The sequence below is a fragment of the Protopterus annectens genome, chromosome 16.part0 (assembly GCF_019279795.1).
Source record: "Protopterus annectens isolate FY-2018-M chromosome 16.part0, PAN1.0, whole genome shotgun sequence".
NCBI classification, from domain to species: Eukaryota; Metazoa; Chordata; order Ceratodontiformes; family Protopteridae; genus Protopterus; species Protopterus annectens.
Genome location: NC_056750.1, coordinates 475,093,844 through 475,119,584, shown reverse-complemented (window position 1 = coordinate 475,119,584; position 25,741 = coordinate 475,093,844). Strand labels below are relative to the sequence as shown.

The window sequence follows — 25,741 nt, the reverse complement described above, 5'->3', positions numbered from 1 at the left end:
ACCACGCCAACCGTGGGTAAATTTAGCATTACCCACACCCAGGCGTGGGTTATTGCTATAATAACCCATGTCAGTCTTAACAGTAGAGTGGTTGGCCAAGTAATGCCCTCTTCCTACCATGACAGGTGTACAGATTGTACTGAACACCACTGTGTCATTCACATACGACAGAGAGGCGAGTTTAAATATTTATTCTGAAAGGGAAGCACTCAGCTGATCAGAAAAGGAGCATTCTTGTCTCATTCTTTTTATCCAGGTATTCTATGCCTTGTTTGTCACTGCAGATTCCAGTCACCCCTTCATTCCACTCTTTAATTTGAGCCAAATATTCACATGGAGTTCTTTCCTGTTCTTCACACCTCCATTTCCTTTGTTAAACACACCTACAGAGGCATGCACGTACAGGTAAGATAATGTTTAAGAACAGCAAGACTAGTATCTTTTGCTTCTGTTAGGTCCCTCCCATCTTGATCTTCTATCATGTCCATTTTTACCTGAAAATTTACCATATGATGCCACTAGTCTTAAACAGACGTCTTGCCTTTCCTCTGTCATTGTATTTACTCTTCCTGATTTTGGATTGTTCATTTAAATATGCCTCCTTATCTCTTCTTGCTGTTCTCTGAAACTCTGTATTGCCCTTTTCTTTCCACAACCACTTCTAAAACTTCTACAGACTAGTTATTTTGTCTTCTTAATCTGTTTGAAATATATTTGTTGCTACCTCCTGGATAGTATCCCAAACATCTGTCTACAATTCTTCAGGTACTCTGTCAACCAGATCTAATCCCTTAAATCTATTCTTCACCCTCAATACATATTCATTTAGAGTATTGTTAAGGTTATATCTCACTAACAGGCGCATTTCTTGTTTTCTTTACTTTAATTCTTAACTTTGTAATGAAAAGATTCTGAGCCACAGTCAGCTCCAGGTCTTATTTTTGCTGACTGTATAAACACTCTTCCATCTCAGACTGCAAAGTGTCCAGTCAGTCTGACTTTGGAACTGAACATCTGTTGATATCCATATGCAGAGTTCTCCCTTACTCCCTTACCCTATTGAAAGAGAGTGATATGTCTAGCGAATTATCTTGACAGAATTTTACCAGTATGTGTCCTGCTTCATTTCATAATGCAAGGCCAAACAAACCCATTATTTCAGTTGTACTTTGACTTCCTGATTTAGCATTCCAGTCAGCTATGATTTATTGATTTACTTTATTTTATTTAACATTTGTTTACCGGGAAAGTGTGACTTGGAATGAACCGATTTTCAGCAGAGGCCCGGGCAGAAACACTCCCAAGTGCATGTCATGATAAATGTGCTAGATATCCCTGTATTTTAAGGTCCAGTTAATAAGACATCTGGTCCTATTAGTGTATCGATCTCTTTAGGTAGCCTATACATTCATAGTTTATGCTTCTTGTCTATGTATTTTTGAGTGGTCAGTTTATTTTGAGTCTCATTTGTAGAAGAAAATTTATTTGTACTTCAATTTTTGGTCAACCCATGATAGAATGTGTTCAGTGGCATTTTTGTTTTAGTCTTGGTTGTTGTTTTTCTTTCGGCTTTTCCCGGTTAGGGGTCACCACAGCGGAGCTCTGGTCCGCTAATGATTGTCAGTAGGTTTTTACAATGCCAAGGTGCCATCCCCGACGTCCAATCTTCAACGAAGGCATGCCCATTCATGCATGTCGCTCGAACGCCTCTCAACCGCGGGGAGGACATGCAGACACCACACAGAAGGCGCTCCAACCAAGAATCAAATGGGAGAACCTCTTGCTGTGAGGTGACAAAGCTACTGCTGCACCATCGTGGCTGTCACTTGTTTTAGTCTTACTATTCTTCTGAAAATCTTTTTGCTCAACCTGCATTGTTGTAAAAACATCTGTCTAGATTCTGGAAACAGTGATTTTTTTTTTAATCTTACAATGTTTGTTTTGCAGTACATTCCATTAGTTAGATCACATTAACTTTTGTGGTGAACTCACGCCATGCATATGTGTGATGTGTATGGATATGTGTGTGTCTGTGTGTTTGTTGATGTATCCTACATACATGCGCACACACACACACACACACACACACATATATATATATATATATATATATATATATATATATATATATATATACATGCATACATACATGCAGATATATATGGTCTATGTCACAAGATTGATCTCTATACAAATGCTTTGAAATTTCAAGAAGTCAATCATATGGACTCAACCATTTGAAGTTCGACTTTCTGAAGAGATGATCTTCTGAAGGGGGGCATATATGTATGTGTGTGTGTATATATATATATATATATATATATATATGTATATATATATATATATATATATATATTCTACTCACTTTAGTCACCTAAACTTTAACCTCAGAAATACTGATGGCCAACAAACCAAATGTCAAAATGCTATCACACATGCCCCAAGAAAGAATCTCAGTACATGAAATTTTTCCACACCCCTCCCCACTAATTAAATATTCTAACTCCAAGATTGCACAGTCCATGGGGAAGGGGAATATTCCCCTAGCAGGGGATTGTCAATCTTGCATACTTCTCAAGCAGACATGATCAATTTAATAGATGTTGACCAACACATGCAGGACTCCCATACATATACATATGTGTGTGTGTGTATGTATGTATATATATATATATATATATATATATATATATATATATATATATATATATATATATATATATATATATATATATATATAGTATTATAAACACTCATCTTCTGTTGTATATGCTGGTATTTGTTCTTCTTGCAGCAGCTTTTATGTAGGGAAAACCTCTAGAAGACTGTCAGACAGAATTAAAGAGCATTTGGGGGCTATTAGGTCTAGGAACATGAACAATGCTATTGCTAAACATAGTATGACATGCTAATTTTGTTAAGTTTCAGTTTTTGGTGTTGGAACAGGTTGGTGTTTTCTTTGGTAATACAGATACCTACTTGGAACTAAAGGAACTTAAGTGGCAGCTCCTGTTGAACTCTGAAGCCTCCCCTGGTTTAAATGAAAATATAAACATAAAATGTGCTCTGAGATGGTTTAACTGATTAGTTTGCATATATTCAGTTTTACAAGTGTTCTTTTGTTCAGTTTGAATGTATACTGCTAGTTCATTGGTTAATGTATATAAGCATTAATAAGATTCTAATGTTCTCTCACATGGTATGTATCTTAGTTTTTATCATATTGTCATTCAAATGTATTGCATTCTGAAGAAGTTCTACTACCTTTAAAGAACGAAAGCTTAATTATCTGTTTTTAGTCTGCGTATTTTTATTTATTTCAATATTTAAAAGTGTATCTGTTGTTGCAGCCCCTTTTCATTTTATTTTTTTATATTTAGAAGTTCAAAAAGTATATAATATATATATATATATATATATATATATATATATATATATATATATATGTATATAGATATAAATATATAATATAAATATGTATATTTAGGATACAGATATTAAGGCGATATTGTAATTGAGGGCCTCACCAGATGCGCAGTAGCAAGCTCCGTCCAAAACCCACCCCTGTGATATGTCATTCATGAATATGCATTCCCTCCGAATGTACAACCGAAGAAAAAGTGCACTGACATTGTAATATGACAGTAAATATAACAGTAAACTGTTACTAACATCTGTAATTGACAAGTTTTATTGCACTAATAATATATACTAAAATCAGCAAAGAAACAAAACCGTGAAAACACGTCATCGGGCTTTTTACTGTGTAGCATTATAGCTCTCTTTGTCAGAGTCAGAATGCGATGGTTCACTGTCCCAATTAATCTCCAAATGGACTCTTTTTTTTGGTGCAGGTGTCACAGCCGACTCTTCCGCAGTATCATTGGCAGGATCTTTTACTAAGAACGGCTTTCCTGGGCGATACTGTATTAAACGTTTGTGTACATTTAATATTTTCATATCATATATGCACGAGCAAATTAAATATGCAGACCGGGTTGTCACTCAATTTGCAACACGCCCACTTCTGCGCGAAATGAACTGGTAAGGCCCTCAACTACAATATCACCGACATTAAGAGGAAACATTATTTCATTGATCGATTGTTAGCTGATTGGACTGCACCAGTTTTTCCTGTGTGAGATTTCAGTACTGCAGGTTGTAGGAATATTGTCCTTTCCCCATTGTATGTGGCAGGCAAAGACCAATCCATGGGGAGCTTGCCCCCTGCAAAAAAAAAAAAAAACGTTTTCTTTCTTTTTTTCTGGTATGTTTTGAGTATCAGTTATTGAGATCAGTCATTTGTGGTTTGGTGATATGATATTTTGGGTTTACTGTCATAGTCTTGAAGCCTGCAGTCTTGAAACCCATAATTCTTAGGCTGTAATATCAGAAGACAGCACTTCTGAAGACCAGAATGTCAGACTCCTTGCAGACCTATATTGACACTTGTTCCTGAGCAGGACCTACGTTTGCACACATTTCGGAGTTCTCACTGGTAGAGGAATTCGGTAAGATTTTTATACCGTGTGGTCTTCGGCGTCTTGTTCTTTCAGTATTTTTTTTCAGGATTATGGGTTTCAAGATTCTGATAGCATTCTGCCGACTTACTTAAAGAAACTCTTTCAAGATGATGACCAATTATTTAATGAAAAAATATTTCCTGCAAAGTTATCCAAGTAAACCATTCTAACAATATTGTTTATTTTTTATTTTTTATTTATTATTACTTTTTAATGCAGATTGCGGAACATGAGCTAGATAGTAATGCTGATAAAAGCAAACCATATGCTGTTATATATTTGTGATGAAGCTCAGCAAGAGGTAACTAATCAGAGAAAAAATGTTAACCTAAGCTAATGACTCGAGAAAAAAACTTTGTGCATTACTGAGAGCTAACGACAGACAGGGACAAAAGAAAACACATTAGTATTCATTCTAAAAGATAGAGCCAAGAGAACAGAAATTAGCATTTTATCATTCAGAAGAACAAAACAACTATGCAATTTATGTATTGTCTAGCCATTCCAGTATGCTTAATGTTGACTATTTGAAAGATCTGACTACGTACCTGTGGGAATGCTAGATAACTGTACAGTTCTGCCTGTGGTACAGTAGTATATTTGTCATTTTTTAGGGGACAGGTATTTGAAAAATTGGGTTCTAATCTATTTTGAGATCTACAAAATTGGGTTCTAATCTATTTTGAGATCTACCTCTTTATTTATCCATTGTTTATAATGGTAACGATAGAACAGACTGGATTATTATTGACTTGAGACAGAGTTTGAGTATTATAAAAGAAACTTTGGCGAGATTTAGGCACTTTTTTACTGGCTGTGTATTGTATCTGTTTATCTATGTGCTTGGTAAGAGGGTCTGATTGAATAGTTATTGGCATCAGTAATAAAATGAATGCATGCATGTTATCTTTATGGGTATTTGTCTTCACCTTTTTGTATTTTTGTATGTATCCATAAGCTGCAAAACATTCAGAAATGAAAAATGCTGCATACTTTGCGTTAAAATATCCAGTCTTGTGAACTCATTTTTTTCCATTTCACTTTACATATTTTAGTACGTTGAACATTTGGAAAGAAAGATTAAAAGGAAACAAAAACAGCCTGATGTAAATTGGAAAAGGTGATGGCATATTTGTGGGTTTCTGACATGACCAAATGTGTAATGTTTACCATATGGGGCATTATTTCCTATTATACCATCTTAATAAAAAGAGTAAGTCAAGGAAATGAGGGACTGAATGGGTTATTTTGAGCTTGTGCTGCAAATGAATGACCGTTTCTTAACTTTGGTGATTTTACATACTTCTATAATGCATTATTTTTTTTTTTCTGTGAATTGAAAAACACCCAGAGTACTATAATTAATGTGCCAGTTTGCATGACCATTTATTTCCAACACCATTTTTTAGTTTAAGAACAAAATCTGACCTAAATAAAAGGCTAATGAAAGAAAATATGAGGAAAAAGGACATATTCATTAATTGTCTGACAACTGTGTCCAAAGTTAAGATGATTGCTGATTTGCTAAAACTTGTTCTTTAGTTAACCCTGTATAACAGAGTTGAAATGCATCTGCTGACTGCAGTTTTTTATAAGCTGCTCCAAACTCTAGGTCATTTTATATAGCCTAGTAAAGCATTTTGCTGTCTCTACCATATTTTAAGAAAAACCTCTGATTCGGTCTCCATTAGTAGTGAATGCTGCTTTGTTCCATTCTTGATAACAAATACAAGGATAAGGACTTACTGGGGTTTAGCTCTTAAAAACTGGGTACCAAATCACAGAAATCACTTCTGATTGTCTGCCACAGTAGCTTTCATGATAATCCACGCTATCTTTTGCATCTGTAAGGCATGCTGTCTTGCCTCCGTAATCCTTGGAATGCAAGTCTCTCTACTGTTATTACCTTTAATTCTGTTTTAGTAGTTTTTGTGCTGTTCATCCAATATTTAGCAGGTTTTAGTCCCCAACTTGTTTGTAGCTACTGTTTTTATTTAAGGGAGCGAGATCACCAAAAGTGATCTGTTGGAATGACGTCATCTTTCATGGAGCCACACTGAAGAAACTACTAGCACCGCTGTCAAGTTCCTGGTGGGCTAATTGCAATTTCTGGGACTTTGAACCATCACAGGATGGCCCAAATCAGCTCTCCTGGGACATTGTCATATGCTTTCTTTAAGTATAGGATTACCAAGCCAGACTCTTTCCTCATCTCTAGCTTCTGTTAAAGTATCTGTGTCACTGCAAGCATTGAGTTGGTTGTGTTGCATCCTGATGTGAATCTGAACTGCTCATCTCCCATCTTACTGTCATCTAGCAGTCTGTGCATTTGTTTATCAATCACCCTCTCCAAGACCTTCATGTAGTGTGACAGAATTTTGATACCTCTGTACTGCCCACAGTTGTGGATGTCCTCTCTGTTCTTGTACACTGGCACTAGTATGCTTATTCTCCCGTAATCTGAGATACACCTCTCTCTCCATACCGCTATGAGTACCCTCGGGAACCATTTCTCCACTAACTCATCTAATATCGTGATCATAGCTGCCATTACGTCATCTGAGCCTGCTGCTTTCCCTGATTTTAAATTATGGTTTTCATACTACGTCTGTTGTCAGTTTTCTCTTTTTTTTGCATGCTGTGTCTAGGACAGTTCAATTTCTGTGGTGGTTTCTTCATTAAGACGCTGTTGGAAGTACTTCTGTCTGCCTTTGATATCCCATGTACTGGTGGGAAGGTTATTGCTGGCATCTCTTATGAATGACTGATGATTATCTTATTTATTTTCTGTTGCCCTGAGACCTGATATAATTTATTTGTGCTGCCTAGTGAATTACTTTCCATAAGCTGGTAGAGTGCCCCGGTACTGTGCTCTTCTCTCTTGCAGCTGCTGTCTTAGACTCTCTGTTAGCCAACCAGTATTCCTTCTTAGCCTGGTCTGTCTTTTCTATCTCCCACTCTGTCTTTCTTTTCTTTCTTTTGATAACTTTCTGGACTTCCGCATTCCATCTCTAGTTTTCTTACGTACCTCGGCCCCATATCCTTTCTATTGTCCTCACAAAATTCTGTTTTGCAGCACTGTCATTCTTCTTCAACTCCACCATTTTCTCTTCTTTCTGAGGTGCTAGAACCCTGAGTATTTCCTTATAGTCTTATGATTTCTCTCCAGTCAATTTTGAGGTCTTCAGCCTCGTCTCAGACTTGGTACCTTCTCTGACCACAGATTGCAGCTGATTGTGGTAACTACTGGTTTATGCTGTGGGTCAGCTGTTCATTGGGGATGACCTTGCAATCACTGATTCTACCCCGGTGCCCTTTCCTTGCTAGGAGGAAGTCCACCTGACTTGCATGGTCACCACTCTCGTAGGTGATGATCGGACTGTCTTGCTTTCTGAACCATGTGTTGGCTATTATCAGTTCATTTGCCAGACCGAACTCTAGAATGGCCCCTCCTCCTTTATTTCCTTTTCCCCACTCATGTGGACCTAGGCAGTCGTCCTATCCTGTTCTCTCTCACTCTCCCTATATGTGCTTTCAAGTCCCACATTATCAACACCAACTCATCTTGTCCTGCTTTGTCTAGTAGGTCCTGCAGCTGCTGTATGAATGCACTCTTTTCTTTGCTATCACACCCCTGCTGAGGGGCATAGGCTGAAACTATGAATAGTCCACAGTCGTTACACTTGAGTCTGATTGCCATGAATCTGTCACCAAATCTGATTATATCTCCCACTGTCTTCTGAAACTTCTTCCTCACCATGTTTCCCACACCATTTCTAGTCTGCCCTTCCCTAGGTAGTAGACTCTGGACCTCAGTTCAAGTGGCTTTCTTGCACTGCCATTCTTTCTTGTATCCTAGATATAGAGGCTGTCCAACCATCTCCTTTCCATCAAGTCTTCTTTACTGTCAGTGAACCTATATTGAATGTAGCATTCCTTTTTCATATTTGGCAGGTTGATTGGTTTTATGTCCAGGTTTTGCTCAATAGAACTCTCCCAGGTAACCCAAGCTGGTCAACTGGACACTGACTGGACAGTAGCTTATTGATCCAGGGATTCTGGGATTTATGATGGGTGGCAATTTGCCAAAAGCAGCACACAGACCCCTACCACAAAGTTGGCCAGACCCTCATCCCACTTATCTCTGGCAAATACTCATGTCCATTTTTGGAGACATTTTTACGTTGTAAACTAGCTCTGTCACACTGTACTGTCTGTAATCCATGTTTTGCTATGTAGGGAATATTGCCCACTACAGTTGATGTCCAAAACAGTTGGTCTATACAACTCTTCCCCCAACAGAAAGCATGCAGATCTGTACTGCTGCCCGTGACTTCATTCTTGGATGAATTTGATGTGGAAACCTTATATTTAACTGCTGCCATATTCTGTTCATGTATCTATTTGTAACTTCATTACTTATGTTTTCTTTTAATTGCATATATTTTGTAATTGACACTAATGAAAGCATATAGAAAACAGTGTACAGCTGTTTTTTTTTTTTTTTTTTTTTTGCTACCTCTGCTGCATAAACTGTGCAGCTTTTCTCCCTTGGCCTCCAATGAAAATGGGCTTTTAACTCATTTGGATTACCCCCAGTCAGAAATGGAAGTAAATAAATAAATACATAAATAAGAAAGCAAGCCAACATAAAGGGTAGCAAACTATGTACACAATTTCTCAATGAATTAGAGAGTAACATTTTCACTAATAGGTTTATAGGTTCATAGGTGTTTACTAGGCTAGCAACCACAAGGGTCTTTTTAAGCCTAGCCATGCATCCCAAATCTCTGATAAGTTCTGATGATGAGTTTAAGCAGGGGTCTGGCAGATGAACCATTTACAGGTTGCTTGTGCCCATTAGAGACATAGTTGCCAAACCAGGGATGAATTTCCAGTTCCCCATACAATTGTCCAAGTTGCACTTGAATTGGGTTAGAGAGGAACTCTGCTTCACATGGATGAGGAGTCTGTTCCATAGATGGGGTAGTCAGTTGGATAGATACCCGTCTCTCCAGCTGGTCCTATTTATATCAAAGTTTAAATCTTTAGAATGGGTAATTCTGGTTCTGTTTTGTGGATATGCAAGAGGTTGACCAAAGTGGAGTCTGACAGTGCCCTGTATACCAGGCATAGATCGTCCCTTTCAAAAGCCTGTAGAAGACAGAATACAGGGATAGGGCCTTGAAGCAGTCTGCATAGTATATTTTATGTCCTGTATTCTTTTAGTGGGGAACGTCTGTGGATGCTCCACTTGTTGGATATGCCTGGTTAGGTACATACCAAAGGAAGTATTGTACTTAAGGATGGGTCTGATGAATGCGGAATACAGTGGAACAATAACTTCCTTGGACTAAGATGCCATATCTTTGTTTATAAGTTGCACAACATAGAATGATTTCCTCACTACTGTAGACACATGATGGTCAAAGGCTAGATTACTATCTACATGTGTCCCTAAGTTCTTGACTACTGGGTCAGCTCTAAGGGGTGTGTTGTCAATATGATAGTTACCAGAGATGGATGACTTCCCAAAGGATACTGTTATGCATTTCTTGTCATTTAGTTTTAGTCCATGGCTCTGGCACCAGTTGTTTGTTTGGGTCTGCCCCTCCTGCAGAACATTTGTGTCAGTGTGGGATTCAATGACAGCTCCTAATTTGCAATCATTTGGATATTTAGTTAGCCAGAGACCACTGACATTGCCCTTGACTTCTGAGCAGTTAATGACAAAAAGAAGCAGTCCAAGGGCTGATCCCTTGAGGGACTCCACTTGTGACTGGCCTCTTTGTCGAGAGAGACTCATTAGTTCTAACTTCCTGGGTCTTGTCTGTGAGCCAGTTGGCTATCCACCGACATCCAAGTTTGTACCTAACCTATTGAGTTTGTCAACAGTGTCCGAGTGGGGTATTGTGTCAAATGCCTTGGCCAGGTCAAGGTAGGCAGTGTGAACCATTTTCCCTCATCCATTGCTTTGGTTATTTTCTCAAAGAATTCCACTAGGTTGAGTCGGCATGATCTGCCCTTGATGAAACCAAAATGGGTTGAGTCCCATGTCTGGAGGTTTACTGTATCTCTGTTGATCAGCTCCATGATAATTCTTTACATGGCTTTACATATAAGACTAGTAAGACTTATGGGGTCTGTAGTTTCCAGGGTCTGTAGATGGCATACCTTTGTGCAGAGGGATGACAGTTGTCATTTTCCATTCATGAGACACAAAGCCTGTTTGAATGCTACAGTTAAATAGTAATGCCAGAGGCCCTGATAGGTCATGTTTCATGCTATTTAGAAGACATCCTGGGATATTGTCTGGGCCCATTGATGCAGCATTCTTGGTCTTAGAGAGAGCATTAAGGGCCCGTTCCCTAGTGATAGTAGGATGAGTTTTATGTGATGGCATTTCCTGAGGGAAGGTTGATGGGGAGAGAGAGGTAAAAGTGGAGCTGAATTTATCAGCCAGGAGGTTGGCATTATCTTCTGGCTCAGTATAGGTAGCTCCAGTTACAATGATTTTTGCACACAGTTGTGTATTGCCTTTGAGGCTGCGGACATAGATAAAGAATCCTTCGTGGTTGTCCTTGGCCTGGGAGGCCAAACTTACCTCAAATTTGGCTTTAGTAGACTGTATTTGTCCTCTTGAGTTGTTTGCTTAGTTTGATGAGAGTGCTTTTATCCTGCTTGGTGCTGCACCTCCTAATTTCTGCCATGATTTTTTCCTTCTGTTATACAGCCTATTGATTTTGTGATTCCATTAGGGTGGCTTGTTAGTCGTCCTGTACTTCTTCCTGGTGGGTACAGCTGCCTGTATGCAGCTATTAAAATGCTTGTACAGGATTTCTGTGAACAGTTCTGCATAGGCAGCCATATTCTCAGGTTTTATGGGGGCTTGATATTTTGCCAGGTTATCACTTAATAGCAGGAGGTTAACCTTAAAGTAGTTCCTAAATATTCCAGGTTTAGCTGGGGATGTAGGTTTTATATATACTTCAAAGAAGACTATTTTGTCCAGGGAAGACATTACAGTAGGGGTTGTGCAGCATTCTCCCATGTTAGTGAGGACCAGATCCGGTATGATTGCACCCCTGGTTGGTGAATTGACTATCTGGTCCAAGGGTTTGTGTTTACAAAATCGAGGAATCTCTGTGCATGTACATTTGGTGTCATATAGGGTTCCCGGTTAATAATGGGGTAATCAAAGTCACCCATGAATATGGTATTGGGTTGGGTGGTGAATGTTTACAATAAGTTTAAATACATGGGTATGGGTTTCCTGGGTCATCCAAGGGACCTATAGCTTGCAAGGAAGTGGTATTGGATTTTGCCTGTGGTGATTTGAACATGGAGCAGCTCAAGTGCATTGTTCTGTTTGACCAATCTTGAAGTATATTTATTTTTGATATAAATAGTGACACCTCCACCTTTAGTTCTTGCCTGTGAAGTATCTGGTCTAAATGTGTGGAAGGCATTATAACCTTGCACTGTTGGTGTGCTCTCTGTGGCTTTAGACCATGTCTCAATGACTGCACAAATGTCAGCATTCTCTTGGGACAAGAGAGCTTCTAGGAAGTGAAGTTTTTTTATTTAAACTCCTAGCCATACTGCCATACTAACATCTTGAGTGCAAGAGCCAGCAGCTTTTGAAAAATATTTTAAGGCACATTTGTTAAGATTTTTTTCTAATACTGGTAGATAAAGTGTTATGTTGTATCACCATGTTTGTTTTGGTTTTGGTTTTGGAATGCTAACCCGAAAACCAGCTGAACTTCAACCATCACTTTGAAGGGTGTTTGGCAGGTCTGAGCAATTTACGAGCAAATTTATCCAGTGTTGAGGACACACATTTTCTCAAATGCAACCATTGCCAAGTTACAGAGGGATAATTAATGGTAATTCTCCTGTTGTGGCCTAGCAGGTTTGCAGGTTTATGCATGAATGGAGACTAAAAGTTAGTTAGCAGCTACAAAGAGTATAGTAAAGAAAGAAGGAAGTTTGTGATAGCTGTGGACATGCTGGCATTGTTAGACATAACAGCTTTGGCGATGTAGAATTCACCTATTCTTACAACTGTATTTACCTGCACATCAAACTTTAAAATAATGAGGGAAAAAGTAGATTCTATGGAGTTTGTAGATAATCTTTCAATTAATGTGTCAAGAAATATTTTCATGTGAGGTAGATGGTATTTACTCTAAAAAACACATATTTAGTTTTGCAGTAATCGCAATCAAGCCCCATGCATTTTAACTATATATATATATATATGTAAAGTGAAACAATTCTGAAGGATTAGACCCAACTCTCCAGAATATTATTCTGTTAGTATATTGCATTAACTATGCTTTACCACACTTAAGTGGCATGCTGCTGATGAAGGTTTTAAGTACAAAATGACAAAAAGCTGAGCCTTGCAGAGTTTCTACTGAAACAGAGAGAGGAAATGATAGGTGGCAACATCAGTCCATATAACAAACTGATACGTTCTGTCTAGGAATCTTGAAAAGCACTTAATTGCACTAAGTTAAGACACAGAAACAGTCAAGTATTCTCAGTAATTTGAAAAGATTGACAGTTGTCCGTGCCTTAGAAAGTGCAATAATAAAAAAACTTAATCAGCTTTTATATTCAAATATATTCAACAGGTGCTGCCAGTCAGCCGGTTCTGAAAGTGTAATTAATGTGAAAAGTGAGATTATGCCTGCGTGAATGTTCAGATTATTGTGAATGGACACACTCCCCTAAGATTTTAATTGATAAAAAAGGATCGCAATAGCGGTAGACGTTTACTGCAGCTGAGATTCCACCTTTGTGTACTAACTGAATGGCTTGTGAGTATGCAACGACAGAAGCACTGGTTTTTCAGAAATTTATGTCGAAACATCAGTTGAAACTGATCCCAGTTTAAGCAGATGAAGTAGTTTATAAACCATTTCAGATGAGATATTTTAAACTACGAAAGTTGGACAGTCTGACATTGTTGGTAAGCAGAAAAGCCATTTGTAACAACATCATGGAATGGAGAGGCACTCATTCTGATAGTCTTATCTTTAATGTGATCCTTTAAATGTGTTAACTAGATAAGTGAACTGATCCTTTTCAGATCTTTTTCAGTCACAACATAGGCCACAGGGGTAAGGAAAAATAAAACATATATCTGGAGAGAGTAGCATAGCCAATTAGCTATAATGAGGGAAGGTATTATTCAGGAGCTCTGGCCAAAACTAAAGATCTAACAAAATGTATTCAATAATTTGGGGAAGGGGATTCTTTATATTTAACTATTGATTTTCAGTGCAATAGCTTCTTTTTCCAGGGAGAAGGGCATTGTTTATTTAATTCTCAGCTGCACATTTTTACATCATCTAGAATTTGGATGGATGCATTGTCTATAAGTGTTATCTGTGTGAATTCACAGATGTAATGTGATGAGTTATCTGAGGAAGATTAGCTTACTTAGTGCACCTGTTCCAGAAATGGACAATACTATCAAGCTTATTTAGAAAACAGATAGTGAAATATTACAACATGACATCAGTTTATATATGCAGTGTAACATTGTTTATAGATTCATAGGAGGTTACTATGCTAGCTGCCCTTGAGCCTTTACAAGCCTAGCCATGTTAATCCCATGTTCCCCCATTTGTCCTTATTAAGTGAACATATTTTGTGGTCAACACTGACTCCCATCCATGAGGGACACAGGTGCCATCCATTTATCCAGGATGCACTTGAAGAGGGTCAGTGAGGAGCTTCACATGAATTGGAAGTTTGTTCCAGAAGAGCAGCAGTCTCTTGGAGACATATTTGTCTCTCCAGCATGTTCTGTTAATGGCACAGGCTAGGTTAAGATCTCTAGAGCGAGTGATTTTTGTGCCATTAGATTTGCAGATGTGAAGCATATTCATCAGGGCAGGGTCAGAGACTGCCCTGTAGGCCAGGCAGAAATCTCCTCTCAGCGGCGTGTATGATACAGAGTACATTGTAAGGGTGTTTAGTCTGCAGGTATCTGTTGAGGTACATGCAAAAGGGAGCATTATACTCTATTAATGATCTGATGAGGGTCGAGTACAGTGGGGCTATAACATCCTTAGACTTGGATGCAATGCCCTGAATGCTTTCATTACCACAGTGAAAACTTGGTGGTTGAAGTTCAGATTGCTGTCTACCAATGTTGTTAGGTCTTGCACCATTGGGTTTGAACTTAGGGGAGTGCTCTCAATACTGTAGTTAGCAGGGAATTGTAATTTGCCAAGGGAATAATAATGCACTTTTCTGAGTTTAGTTTTAAAAAGTGGCTTTGAAACCTGTGTTAGCCTTTCCTGTAGTATGTTAACATTGTTGGGAGACTCCGTTTGCAATCATCAGTGAACCTGGTAAGCCAAAGGCCATCTAATTTGGCCTTAACTTCTGAGAAGTAGATTACAAACAATAAAGGACACAGCACAGAACCTCGTGGTATGCCACTAGTGATTGAGTCTACTGGTAGAGGTGCTGTCACCAATTTGATAGTATGTGTTCTGTCAGTGAGCATACCCATCTAGTGATATAAGGGTTAATCCACAACTGAGAGAGTTTTTCAATGATACCAAACTGGGGATTGTGTAAAAAGCCTTGGCCAGGTCAAGATAGACGGTATGCACCGTCTTACCTTCATCCAGGGCTTTGGTGACTTTCTTGAAGAAGTCTACTGGATTTAAAAAGCATGATCTACCCTTTAACAAACCAGATTGGGATGGGTCTAAAGTTTGAAGGTCACCTATGTCCTTGTTGATAAGATCCATGATAATTCTTTCCATGGGCTTGCAGATGAGACTGGTTAGACTTATGGGTCTATACTTCCCAGAGTCTGATGATGGCCCCCATTTGTACAAGTGGATTACTGCTGCTGATCTTCAGTGTGCTAGAACAAAGCCATTTCTCAGGCTATGGTTAAAGAGAACGCTGAGTGGGTCTGCTAGGTCCTGTTTTAGATTGCATAGTAAGCATCCCAGGATGTTATCTAGTCCCATTGAGGCCATGTTTTTGGGCTTGGAGAGCTCAGGTAAAACCTGATCTCTAGAGGTACTTAGCAGAGGACTGGTGTCAGGTATGCTTTGGGGGGTAAAGTTTGCATCAAATCTGTTGGCTAGCAGGTTGGCAAGTTTCTCAAGTGCAGTATGACTCGTACCATCTATTACCAGTTCTGCACAAAGCTGGGCATTCCCTTTTAGGTTTCAGACAAAATTAAAGAATGCGTTATGCTTATCCTTAGCTAGGGATACTATTCCACTTTCATAATTAGCTTTAGAGGATTTCACAAGATTTCTGATTTGCTTGTTCAAGCTGAGGAAGGAATTTTTCCTCTGCTGAGTCAGTTCCATCTTATTCTTGGGCATCAGTTTCTTCCTGTTGTTATGCAACTTGCTTATAATTGAGGTCAGCCAGGGCGGCTTCTATTTTTGGGAGGATGTGGTTTTGATCTGGTCAGGTACAACCAAGTCTATACAGCTGCTTAAGTGTTTGTACAGGGCATGAGTACACTTTTGCATAGGAGTCATTGTTGTCTGTGAATGCAGGGGGTATAAAACTTTATATACCATCACTTAGTAGTCTGAAGTTTGCTTTTGAAAGATCTTCAGTTTTTTTTTGCTCCTGCTGGGGTGTCAGGTCCAATAGTTACTTCAAATGAGACAGTTTTATGGCCCATTCTTACCAAGGAAGGCATTACACAAGGGCAAGTGCAGTGACTCCCCATGTTGGTGAGTACTATGTCTCGGACATTTGAGCCCATTGTGAGGATGCAAACTATGTGTTCCAGGACATTTGAATTAATCAAGTCCAGCAACCCCTGGGTGGGCATGTTTGCACTCATATATGTCACCCACTTGCAGGAAGAATATTTGGAATCACCCATGACTAAGGTGTTGGGCTTTATGGAGAGTGATTCCAGTAAGTCAAGGTAGGTGGTGTACTTTTCTTGGTTCATGGTGGGTACCTATAGATAACAATGACATGGCAGGGTATTTTGCCTGGAGGTAGTTGGACATGGAGTAGTTCGAAAGACGCATACAGTTTGACCAGTCTCAAGGTGCACTTGGCTTTAATGAAGATAGATACCCTTCCAGCTTTGGTTCTTTCATACTCATTTTAAGGTCTGAACATGTGGAAGGCATTATAGCCCTGCACAGCTGGGGTGCTGTCCTTAGACTTGTACCATGTGTCAGTGACTGCACAGATGTCAGCATTTTCCAAGGTGAGGAGTGCTTCTGGGAAGTACAGCTTCACATTTAGACTTCTAGTATTAAGCAGTAAAACCTTGAGTTTGCCTCATGTGGATTTTGTTACTTTGCAAATGTTGTTGTTTTGACATTGCCTAAAAAAGGCACTATGGGGCAGGCAAGCACCTTTGCCACTATCCAAAAGCTTAGAGGAGAGAGGTGCAGACCATATCTGGCAAAGCAGTGTGGCCTGGCAACCATGTCATCCCAAGCTAATAGATACTGGATACCCCTGGACTGACACCAGAAGCTAAGCCATTTGTTGAATTCAATAAAATAACCACAGTAACACGCTGTGAAGAGCAAATGTGGTATTGCTCAAGTATAAGAAGCAAATAGTCACCAAAATCAGTAGCAATCCACAAACCATGGAATTCATGTAACAAATCCACCATGAAAAAATATAAAATCCTTTTATTTCACAATAGGTAAGGGCTTTCACATAGGAGCTTCTTCAGACCATCAAGCAAATACTGGTCTGCAGCCATTTAAATAGTCTTAATGAACCAATCAGTTCATATTAAACAATAGCAATCTACTGATTTAAAGTGACAGTGCAACCTTCAACATTACAACACACAACACAAAAAACTGTAGATATAAAAAAAATATATATATATATATATATATATATATACATATATATGTGAAAACAACTAATATATGCACATAGGGGCTATGAAATACATTAATATAATTTCAGGGGTACTTCATAGTTAACTTCGTAGATTTTAACATGGGGTTAATGGAAGCCCTCTCATTCAGACCCATTCCACGGTCTGCTCTAAGCCTCAAAATCCACTTGACTTCTTCACACTCTGTCAAGTTACGTATGTCCCCTTCTCTGACTGTATGTAGGCTTAACCAGATCTACCACCAAAAATCTGAAATGTGGTCATCACCTTGGGCCATAGCATATTTAGATAGGGCACTGGTAGTGATTTTAATTCTAATATTATAAATTTCTTCTTCTTTCGGCTTTTTCCCGGTTAGGGGTTGCCACAGTGGATCACCTGTCCACTCATGACTGGCAGTGGTGTTTTACGGTATTGAGTTGCCAGCCTGGTGCCCAACCTTCCATGGAAGAATTCTAATATTATAAACATGCTTCCTAATTTTATCCGTGAGTGGCCTGTCCATTTTACCGACGTAAAATGATCTGCAGGTCACACACTTGGCCAAATAAACTACATGTAGGGTCTTACAATTAGCTTCTACATCAAAATAAAACTGTTGACCGGTATCAGGGTGAACAAAAATCCCTGTGGTATAAAAATAACCACAGAAATTACAACCCTCACAAGGGTTGGTACCTTTCATACTATCAGATTGTCTAGCTCTGTCTCTGGTCTCTGAGATAACATAGTATTCTTTTTAAGTTGCATTTGTTCTTAAACATAATGGAGAGATTTTCCCCTACTACTTCATTTACCATAGAATCCACGGTCAATACCCGCCAGTTCTTCCTTATAATATCCATAATAGGATTCACATCAGTGGTAAAAAACATCAGGGCATTTGTGACATTGGAGCTAGAGGCTTCTCTATGTGTATCAATGGGTTCAGCATAATGACAGAAATAGGTTTTGGCAGAACCATACCTCAACTCACCAATTCCCTCAAGGTTCCTGTCCACTTCAAGAGGACTATATTCCCTATTTACTAACCTGTCTAAATTCTATCTTAGTTGGAGAGTAGTTCAGGGTAAATTTGTTGAATTCAACCATTTTTTATTTATACTGTGGCATCATCCTGGGAGGAGGTAGAATGCTGCATAGGGCTAGGGTCATACCTGCCTGGGACACACAGTCTGAGACATCAGTCATTATGGCTTTCTTCATATAGTCTAGAGGTGTATATCTCATATCATTCACCCCAACATGGACTATGACTAAGTCATAATGGTACTTGTTTCATAATGGTACTTGTTGAGTGACTTGAGTGCACGCGTGGTGTGACAGATCTTGACACCTGATATCAGCTGAATATGACTTTCTCCTTGTCCAGCCTAGTGAGGGGAACATCTGTGTGTCTCACTGTGGAGTCGCCTATGACCAAGACATTAGATTTAGAAGTGTTTTGGCTTAGGGGCTTATTTATTGGGACATGCTTGTATGTGTTATTATTTGTAGTGGTTTCTATTCACATAACAGCATGTGTACTTTGTTTACATTTAGGAGGTCTCTGAAATTTTGGCAAACGTCTAGTGAGTAACTCTGCATAAGTGGCTCTATGAGTTGTGTATTTAGTTTGTGTTAGAGGTGAAGAGTGTGAAATGACAACCTGTTTGGTAGTTTGTTATTACATGATTAAAATGATTCCAATTTCATAGTGTACTTACATCTCTCATGTATAGTATTTGTTTGCTTTAAAAATAAATGGTTGTCAGTATTCATGAGGTAATTACTACATTGCCTCAGTATTCCCATGACAAGTCAGGTTGTCCAGAGAAATGATGGGGAAACTGCCTGTCCATTATAGCGCATTTTTACAGTATGAGGTCTTAGGGAAAGGAGGCCAGAGTGGCTAGTTTTTGTGCTAGAACTATCAAGCTGTCTGGGAAGGGAGTGGGCTAGATTGACCAGTTGTTGCCCTAGGACAATCAAGGGTTGTTCAACTGAGGGTTGTGGATGATAGGTGTGACAACGCTGCTCAGTGCACAACTAAGTTGCCTTTAATGCACCAGAGAAGCTTGTGAGGGCTCCATTGACAGTTGTCTAGGGAAAATTGTGTTTCAAGGCATTTGCATCTATATAGGGCACTGCTAAACCCTGTTGCATGGTGATGAGCAAATGCAAGGCTTTAATACAGGTGAAATTAAACAGTTTTAAGCTAATTTACCAATAGAAAAGAACACAATGCACCTTCCTCCAGCAATTTAGAGCTCATACAAGGCTGGATCCGCACTCTTCTGCCACAGAGTTACAGAGGTGCCCCTTTTAATGTAAGATGGCTTGTTTACTGCCCAAATGTAACAAAACAGACTTGATTCAACAGGTCTGAATCTAGACTATGCTACCTAGACTAGAAATACAGTTGAAAACAAGTGTAGAAAATCTGCAGTCAGAACAATAAAAAAAGGAGAAAAAAATGCAGTGGTCAGATACAGTGCAATTTAAAAAGTGCAATAGTGACACAAAATATTTGAATTTTCTTGGTATTTTTCTTGGATGTCTTGGATTAAATTAGAATCACTCTGGACCTCTGGCAAAAGACACCAAACACCGACCATATCCGGTTAATGTTAATAGTGCTAAGAAATTTGTATGGAGAAAATGTGTTTATATTTCCTTACACTCTGAATATAGCAGATGCTCACTAGTGGAACGTGCAAAGTTCCTAGGAGGGATAATATTTATTGTGCTCATCTGAGAAGATCCATTAGTGATGGCTAGTATAATAGAAAAATGCATCCATTCAATACTCATGTCTCCCAAGATAACGAGGTCCGGTTTTCTGTCATTCTTCAACCAAATTGAGCCTTCATTACTTACTGATATTTGGGAATCAAAAGGAACATTTAGATAGTTAACTGGAAGTAGCGTAACCTTTTGACATTTTGACATAAATTAAAATAGACTTTCCTCCTTTAAAACAGTCTTTCTTTACATGACAATTTGTTCAACTGTTTTCATGGTTCAGTTTAGCACCCTTCTCTACTGCTCCCTTGTAGTTTTGTGTGTACTAAGTACTGTTGCAAGCAGCTGCAGAACATTAATTTTAGGATTGTCATACAGTGGGGAAAGGCAAATTCTCAGATCTCCACTGTACCACAGTCTAGCACTGAGAGAAAGCCTGTACATGCAGTCAACTGTTTTTCCAGTCAGCCGTATTGGCTTTTTTCTGTCTGACAATATGAATTTTTGACCACTGGTCTGTAACTCCTAGACAATGATCATGCAATAAGTGTACCTGCATTAAAGAGATGTGAATGTTTTAGCAGCTTGTCATATAATGACGTATGGAGGCAGCTCACTGTCACTTTTTCTTTACCCAGCCTCGTGCATTCTGCATGTTTGTGTGTCACTTTGTAGTCACATATGAATAGGACATTACTGCACATAGTGGCTAGTCCAAGATGCCTTAAGGGTTTAAGTGTAACATTCTGATGGTCCTTTTTTACAATGTCAAATGGTGGTATATGTGTCATTACTGGAGTGCCTTTCTCATGCTGAGAAATTTTTTGTCAGGCCCATGCGTTAAGGGCCTGTGAGGCTTAGGGAAAGGTATCTTAAATATCTCAGCATAAAAAAAGTCTTCATTCAGGTGAATGACATACAAATGATAGGTGGGTGCAAGTTATGACAAACTGGTGTGTACTGATTCAATGATTTGGTGAGAGGATAGGTCCAGATTTAGTAAGTATTATAATTCTCACATGTAGATTCCATGTATGGAAGTACTAAGTTGTTAGTAAGTATGAAACAGGCTGTGCACTGTCTCAGTCTACATAATGCTACCAGTGTGAGAGCAAATGGTCTGTAAAGGTACACTAACCTCCCATGGTTCCAGAAACTGGTGGTAAGCTAGAAAGTTTTAACTATTTTGTGCTGTAATACCCTGTTTGATAGAAAAATACTAGTAGTAGGTATTAAGGATTTATTGAAATGTATTACTTTTTAACCTTAGCTGATTTAATACTCCAGATGTTTATAGGGATTTATACGTTTCACTGTGTGCCCAACTTATAGGGCTCAACAGTACAGCAAAGTGTTTCTCCTAGCAGCTAAGAGGTAGAGGTTACAGCTTAGAGCAGCAGGATGTTCTGGGATGACACAATGGTAGGAACTGACCAACTGTGCAGATTTAATTAGGGGACCATGGATGATTAAATACAGAAAAATGAATTGTTTTAGTGGTTTGTGGTAATAGTCGTGGGCTTGATGCTGTGCCATAGCTTGATTAATTTAAATGTATAGTGAACACATTGAACATATGTAAACTAACATTATGACTTGGTCATTTATTTATATTTTTCTAGATTATGAGTAAAGGCCAATACATTTTGTATGCCCCATAATACAAATCTATCTTATCCTTGTCATTGTTTAGAACGACATAGGAAAAAAAAAAACAAAAGAATTTCAAATCTTGGTTAAAGACATGTTCATCAGATGATCTAAATAGAATTCATTTTAAGATTGTAAGCAATTCTGACAAAGGGTTATAAATATTTATTTTATATCAGTATTGTTTATTGTGCTCTTAGTATCTGAAGCAGATGAACATGACAGGTGTTTAATTATCCCACAATAATGACTTGGACAGTTATCTAACCTCTGTCATCAATGACCGTTTACAAAGATATTTTCTTCCATTTAACAAATAAAAAATGTATTATTTAGGCTATCACTGTCACTGCACGTAAATGGAGTAACTTTGACATTAGTGTGTCTTTTGTTGTTTATTCTCTTTTGTTGTTTATTCTTACATAAAGGAATAATCTCTTAAAGCATCACACAGATGCTGTTTTCCTTGTTGCATGTACCATTGGAATGAAGCTATAAAAATTCAAACATATTTTTAATGTATATAATTATAAAGACATGACTTGCCTCTTTTCATACCCATAGCTTGTAAGTCGTAAGGATAAGACCACATTTGAGAAGCTGGATTACTTGCTGTCAAAGGAAGATAACTACAAAAGGACACGGGACTACATCAGGAGTTTAAAGATGGTTCCCACCATACCATATTTAGGTAAGTCAAGCCATCTGATCTGCTGAGTTTGAGGAAATTTTCAGAAAGGAAGGGGAAACTGCTAAGTGACTATAGCGTAAAGGCATTAACTTTGTGGAACAGGATGCACATGTGTAGCATATGTGGCTGGCTAGCTACTTACTGCTGGAAAAAGAGTTGTGGGAGTAATTCAAGCTGTAATAATGTCTAGCAAGGTTGCTGGCTTAGAGAGTGTTCTTAAACACAGTAGGACTGGAAACATAATTACATCATTATTTACCTTGGAAGAAAAATCTCTTTACCTTAAAAAAAAATTTCCATTTAATTCATGCAACTGGGCATTCTTAAAGAAAACTCATCACTTAGCTGGGCTGTGATTGACAAGGCAGTTTGCTTTTAGATGATCCCGATTGCTAAAAAGGTGTGTTCTCTTCCTTAGCAACCTTAAACGTTAGACAGAGCTATATTTATCTGCCTTTGAATCATGCAGAGATCACTGTATTGTTTTGACTTATGGAAGTCTGTTCCTGTTTTTTTTTTTATAGTGAGCTTATCAGTGGTTATTGTTAAATCAAAAAACCATGCTGTCTAGTTTGTTACACGATCAGAAGCAGCAGTGACTACAAAAGTGTAATTTAAGTGTTTTTACAGCTTAATGCAAGTTTCACCTTTGGTGTAGCTCATTTGTTGGTTAAGTGAAGAATTTTGTTTATATTTGAAATAGGAAATTCATTTAAACTCAAGTTTTTCTAAGGGCCAAATGTATGTGATGTTTTTGATCTTCTTCACCAATAAGTAAATTCTTATACAATGTAGCCTTTATTTCTGCATGTAACTGTTGCTGATGTACTGCAATAAAGTTAGTGACTTTTCGGAAGAATTTAGATTGTTGCTGGAAGTAGTAAATCAATGTGGATTCTTTTAGTTTGTTGAAGAGTCTGTTTAAAATCACAATGTAATTTATGAGGCAGTCATTTTGTTACATTTACCCCTGCTTAATGTGTGGCGTAACTTTTTTGAGATGACATCAAAAGGAAAAAAGATGGCAAAGTACTTATGGTTCCACTTTAAGAATAGCTTTCACAGTATGTGCAACCATGCATACGAAACAGTTCCCAATCACAAGGAACACTTATAAACCTGTTTGGAAAACGAACTGTGATATAATCAAATACATTGCATTTCTAAACATGTTATTACAACATTAAAAATTTTGTATGAAGATTCCCCAATACACCTGCTGCATATTTATACACCCTCTGAGGCACTGTACTTCAGAGTAGGGTGAGTACTCCAAGGTGCTACACATTTGGACACTGTATATATTTGTTCCCATTTGTAATTCATGTATTCTGAGGACCTTAAGAAAGGTCCCTATAATTTTAACAGACACCCCATCTTTTGGAAACACCTTGTATCTACCAGACAGGACTGTTAAAAGTATATTACATTTAGAACTATTCTGTACCACTTAAAAGAGTTAATATTTATGTGATGAAAGTTGTTACTGAGCTGATAATTTTGTCTGCTCCCACACTTGTGTTTCCCTGGAAATATGTAATATCATTATTAAGTGAAGTGTTTTCCTGATATTCTTCCATTTGCGACATCACGAGATCATAAAATATGTTCTTGATGTAAAACTGCAATTTGACTATGCTTGCTTGAATAGAATAGTCTGTGTAAATTTATCATCCTGTCTTCACTTTCAGATTCATGTTCTTTCTAGCTAAGATTAAAAGGCATTTTAGTACAACGAGATGGATCCAGCCAAATAAAACACTGTGGAGTCCAGTATTTAATGTGCTATAAGACTAGAAGTTATCCCAGCAGTGTGTCTGGAACACTTTCACTCCACACTATATATATTGTTTGAAACTTGACTGATAATGAATTCCTAGGCTGCCTCTCCAGACTGGTTGAACAGCTATTCTGGAACTTGAACTGTTTGCATTAACTGGTTCATGGCGCTATCAGTGTTTCCAGTTAATTTGTATGAAAACATTACTGGGTGGACAATGTTTGATATAGCAGTGATGTTATAATAACTTCATGTACTATTTTCAAGTATTAATGCAGATGGGCAGAAGTAACTTCCAGATAATTACTGGTTCTGTAGGTTGATGTCAGTAATTGTAGGCCATTTCTTAATGATAGCTATGCAGAACTGTTAAGGCAGTTTGCTGTGTGCAAGGGGCTTGTGTGTGTGTGTGTGTGTGTGTGTGTGTGTGTGTGTGTGTGTGTGTGTGTAGAGGTACTGTTTGAAAAGTTTGTCCTATGCTCCCCTTCCCCATGCTTATTATCCAAGTCTTCTTAGCACATGGTATGGATAAGACCATACTCTAGGCTTAACATGTAGAAGTAGAAATTATATAGTAAAATAAGGGTCATTAAATATAACATTATTTTCTTACAAAAAATAGTCCTTGTGTGCGTTATTTTGAATCATTGGTGGTTAAACTTTTTTTTCTACTATTGCTGAATGCAGCACCTCAATGAGTAAGCTATCCAGCAAAGATTAAAAAAAATGAATGTCATCATCTTGTGAGTTAGTTTCTTCCATAGCTGTTTCATATCTAAACCTGCAAGACTGAAACAAAACCTCAGGCTAATACCTAAAATCTCCAGGATGACCATATACTAGTCAATGTATCTCTAATGAAAGTTGATATCAATTTCTAAACATAAATGTCTAATTTGGGATAATCTTTTTTTTTTTCAACTATTTCACAATGAATCAAAGGAGACCAAAGGACTTGAGGATAACAAACTTCCCCAGTGTTATAGAAATTGGTAATAAAGTGTATAGTAATCATGGGGAGCTTATTTATAGCAGTGAGTTAACAGCATATGTGGATACTTATGTTACACTATGGTGCTTAATCAGTAATAATGTTTAATTTTTTGATGCAGTAAGCATTGCATTTTTATGACAGTTTTATACGTAGCTAGTTTTGTGCAGAGATGTTTGGGGTTTGTTATCTGTCTATCTATTTATCTGTATAAGTATGTGCATGTGTGTGTGTGTGTGTGTGTGTGTGTGTGTGTGTGTGTGTGTGTGTGTGTGTGTGTGTGTGTGTGTGTGTGCGTGTGTGTGTGTATGTATGTGTATATATGTATTCCTTTATGATGAACTGCTTCCTGAAGTCTAGGGTTTGATTCCCTCAACTTTAGTTTGCCTTTAGTGTGTCTGTGTTCAAGTTGCTTAACAAGGCAGTCTTCCCAGTATGAGTCCACAAAATTCATGTGTGTGGGATCAGTAGTGTTCCCCGGTTAACAAAT

The 25,741-nt window shown here is 38.1% G+C and overlaps 1 protein-coding gene across 1 annotated transcript in view; it reads left to right on the top strand.

The window, feature by feature from the left end:
- The window catches only part of RALGPS1 (Ral GEF with PH domain and SH3 binding motif 1), a 3,844,659-nt gene that overhangs the window by 2,278,608 nt on the left and 1,540,310 nt on the right, over positions 1-25,741 (top strand). The window contains exon 11 of the mRNA XM_044058136.1: positions 22,354-22,480. Coding sequence (XP_043914071.1) covers positions 22,354-22,480 — 127 coding nt within the window. The remainder of the gene's footprint in view (positions 1-22,353; positions 22,481-25,741) is intronic.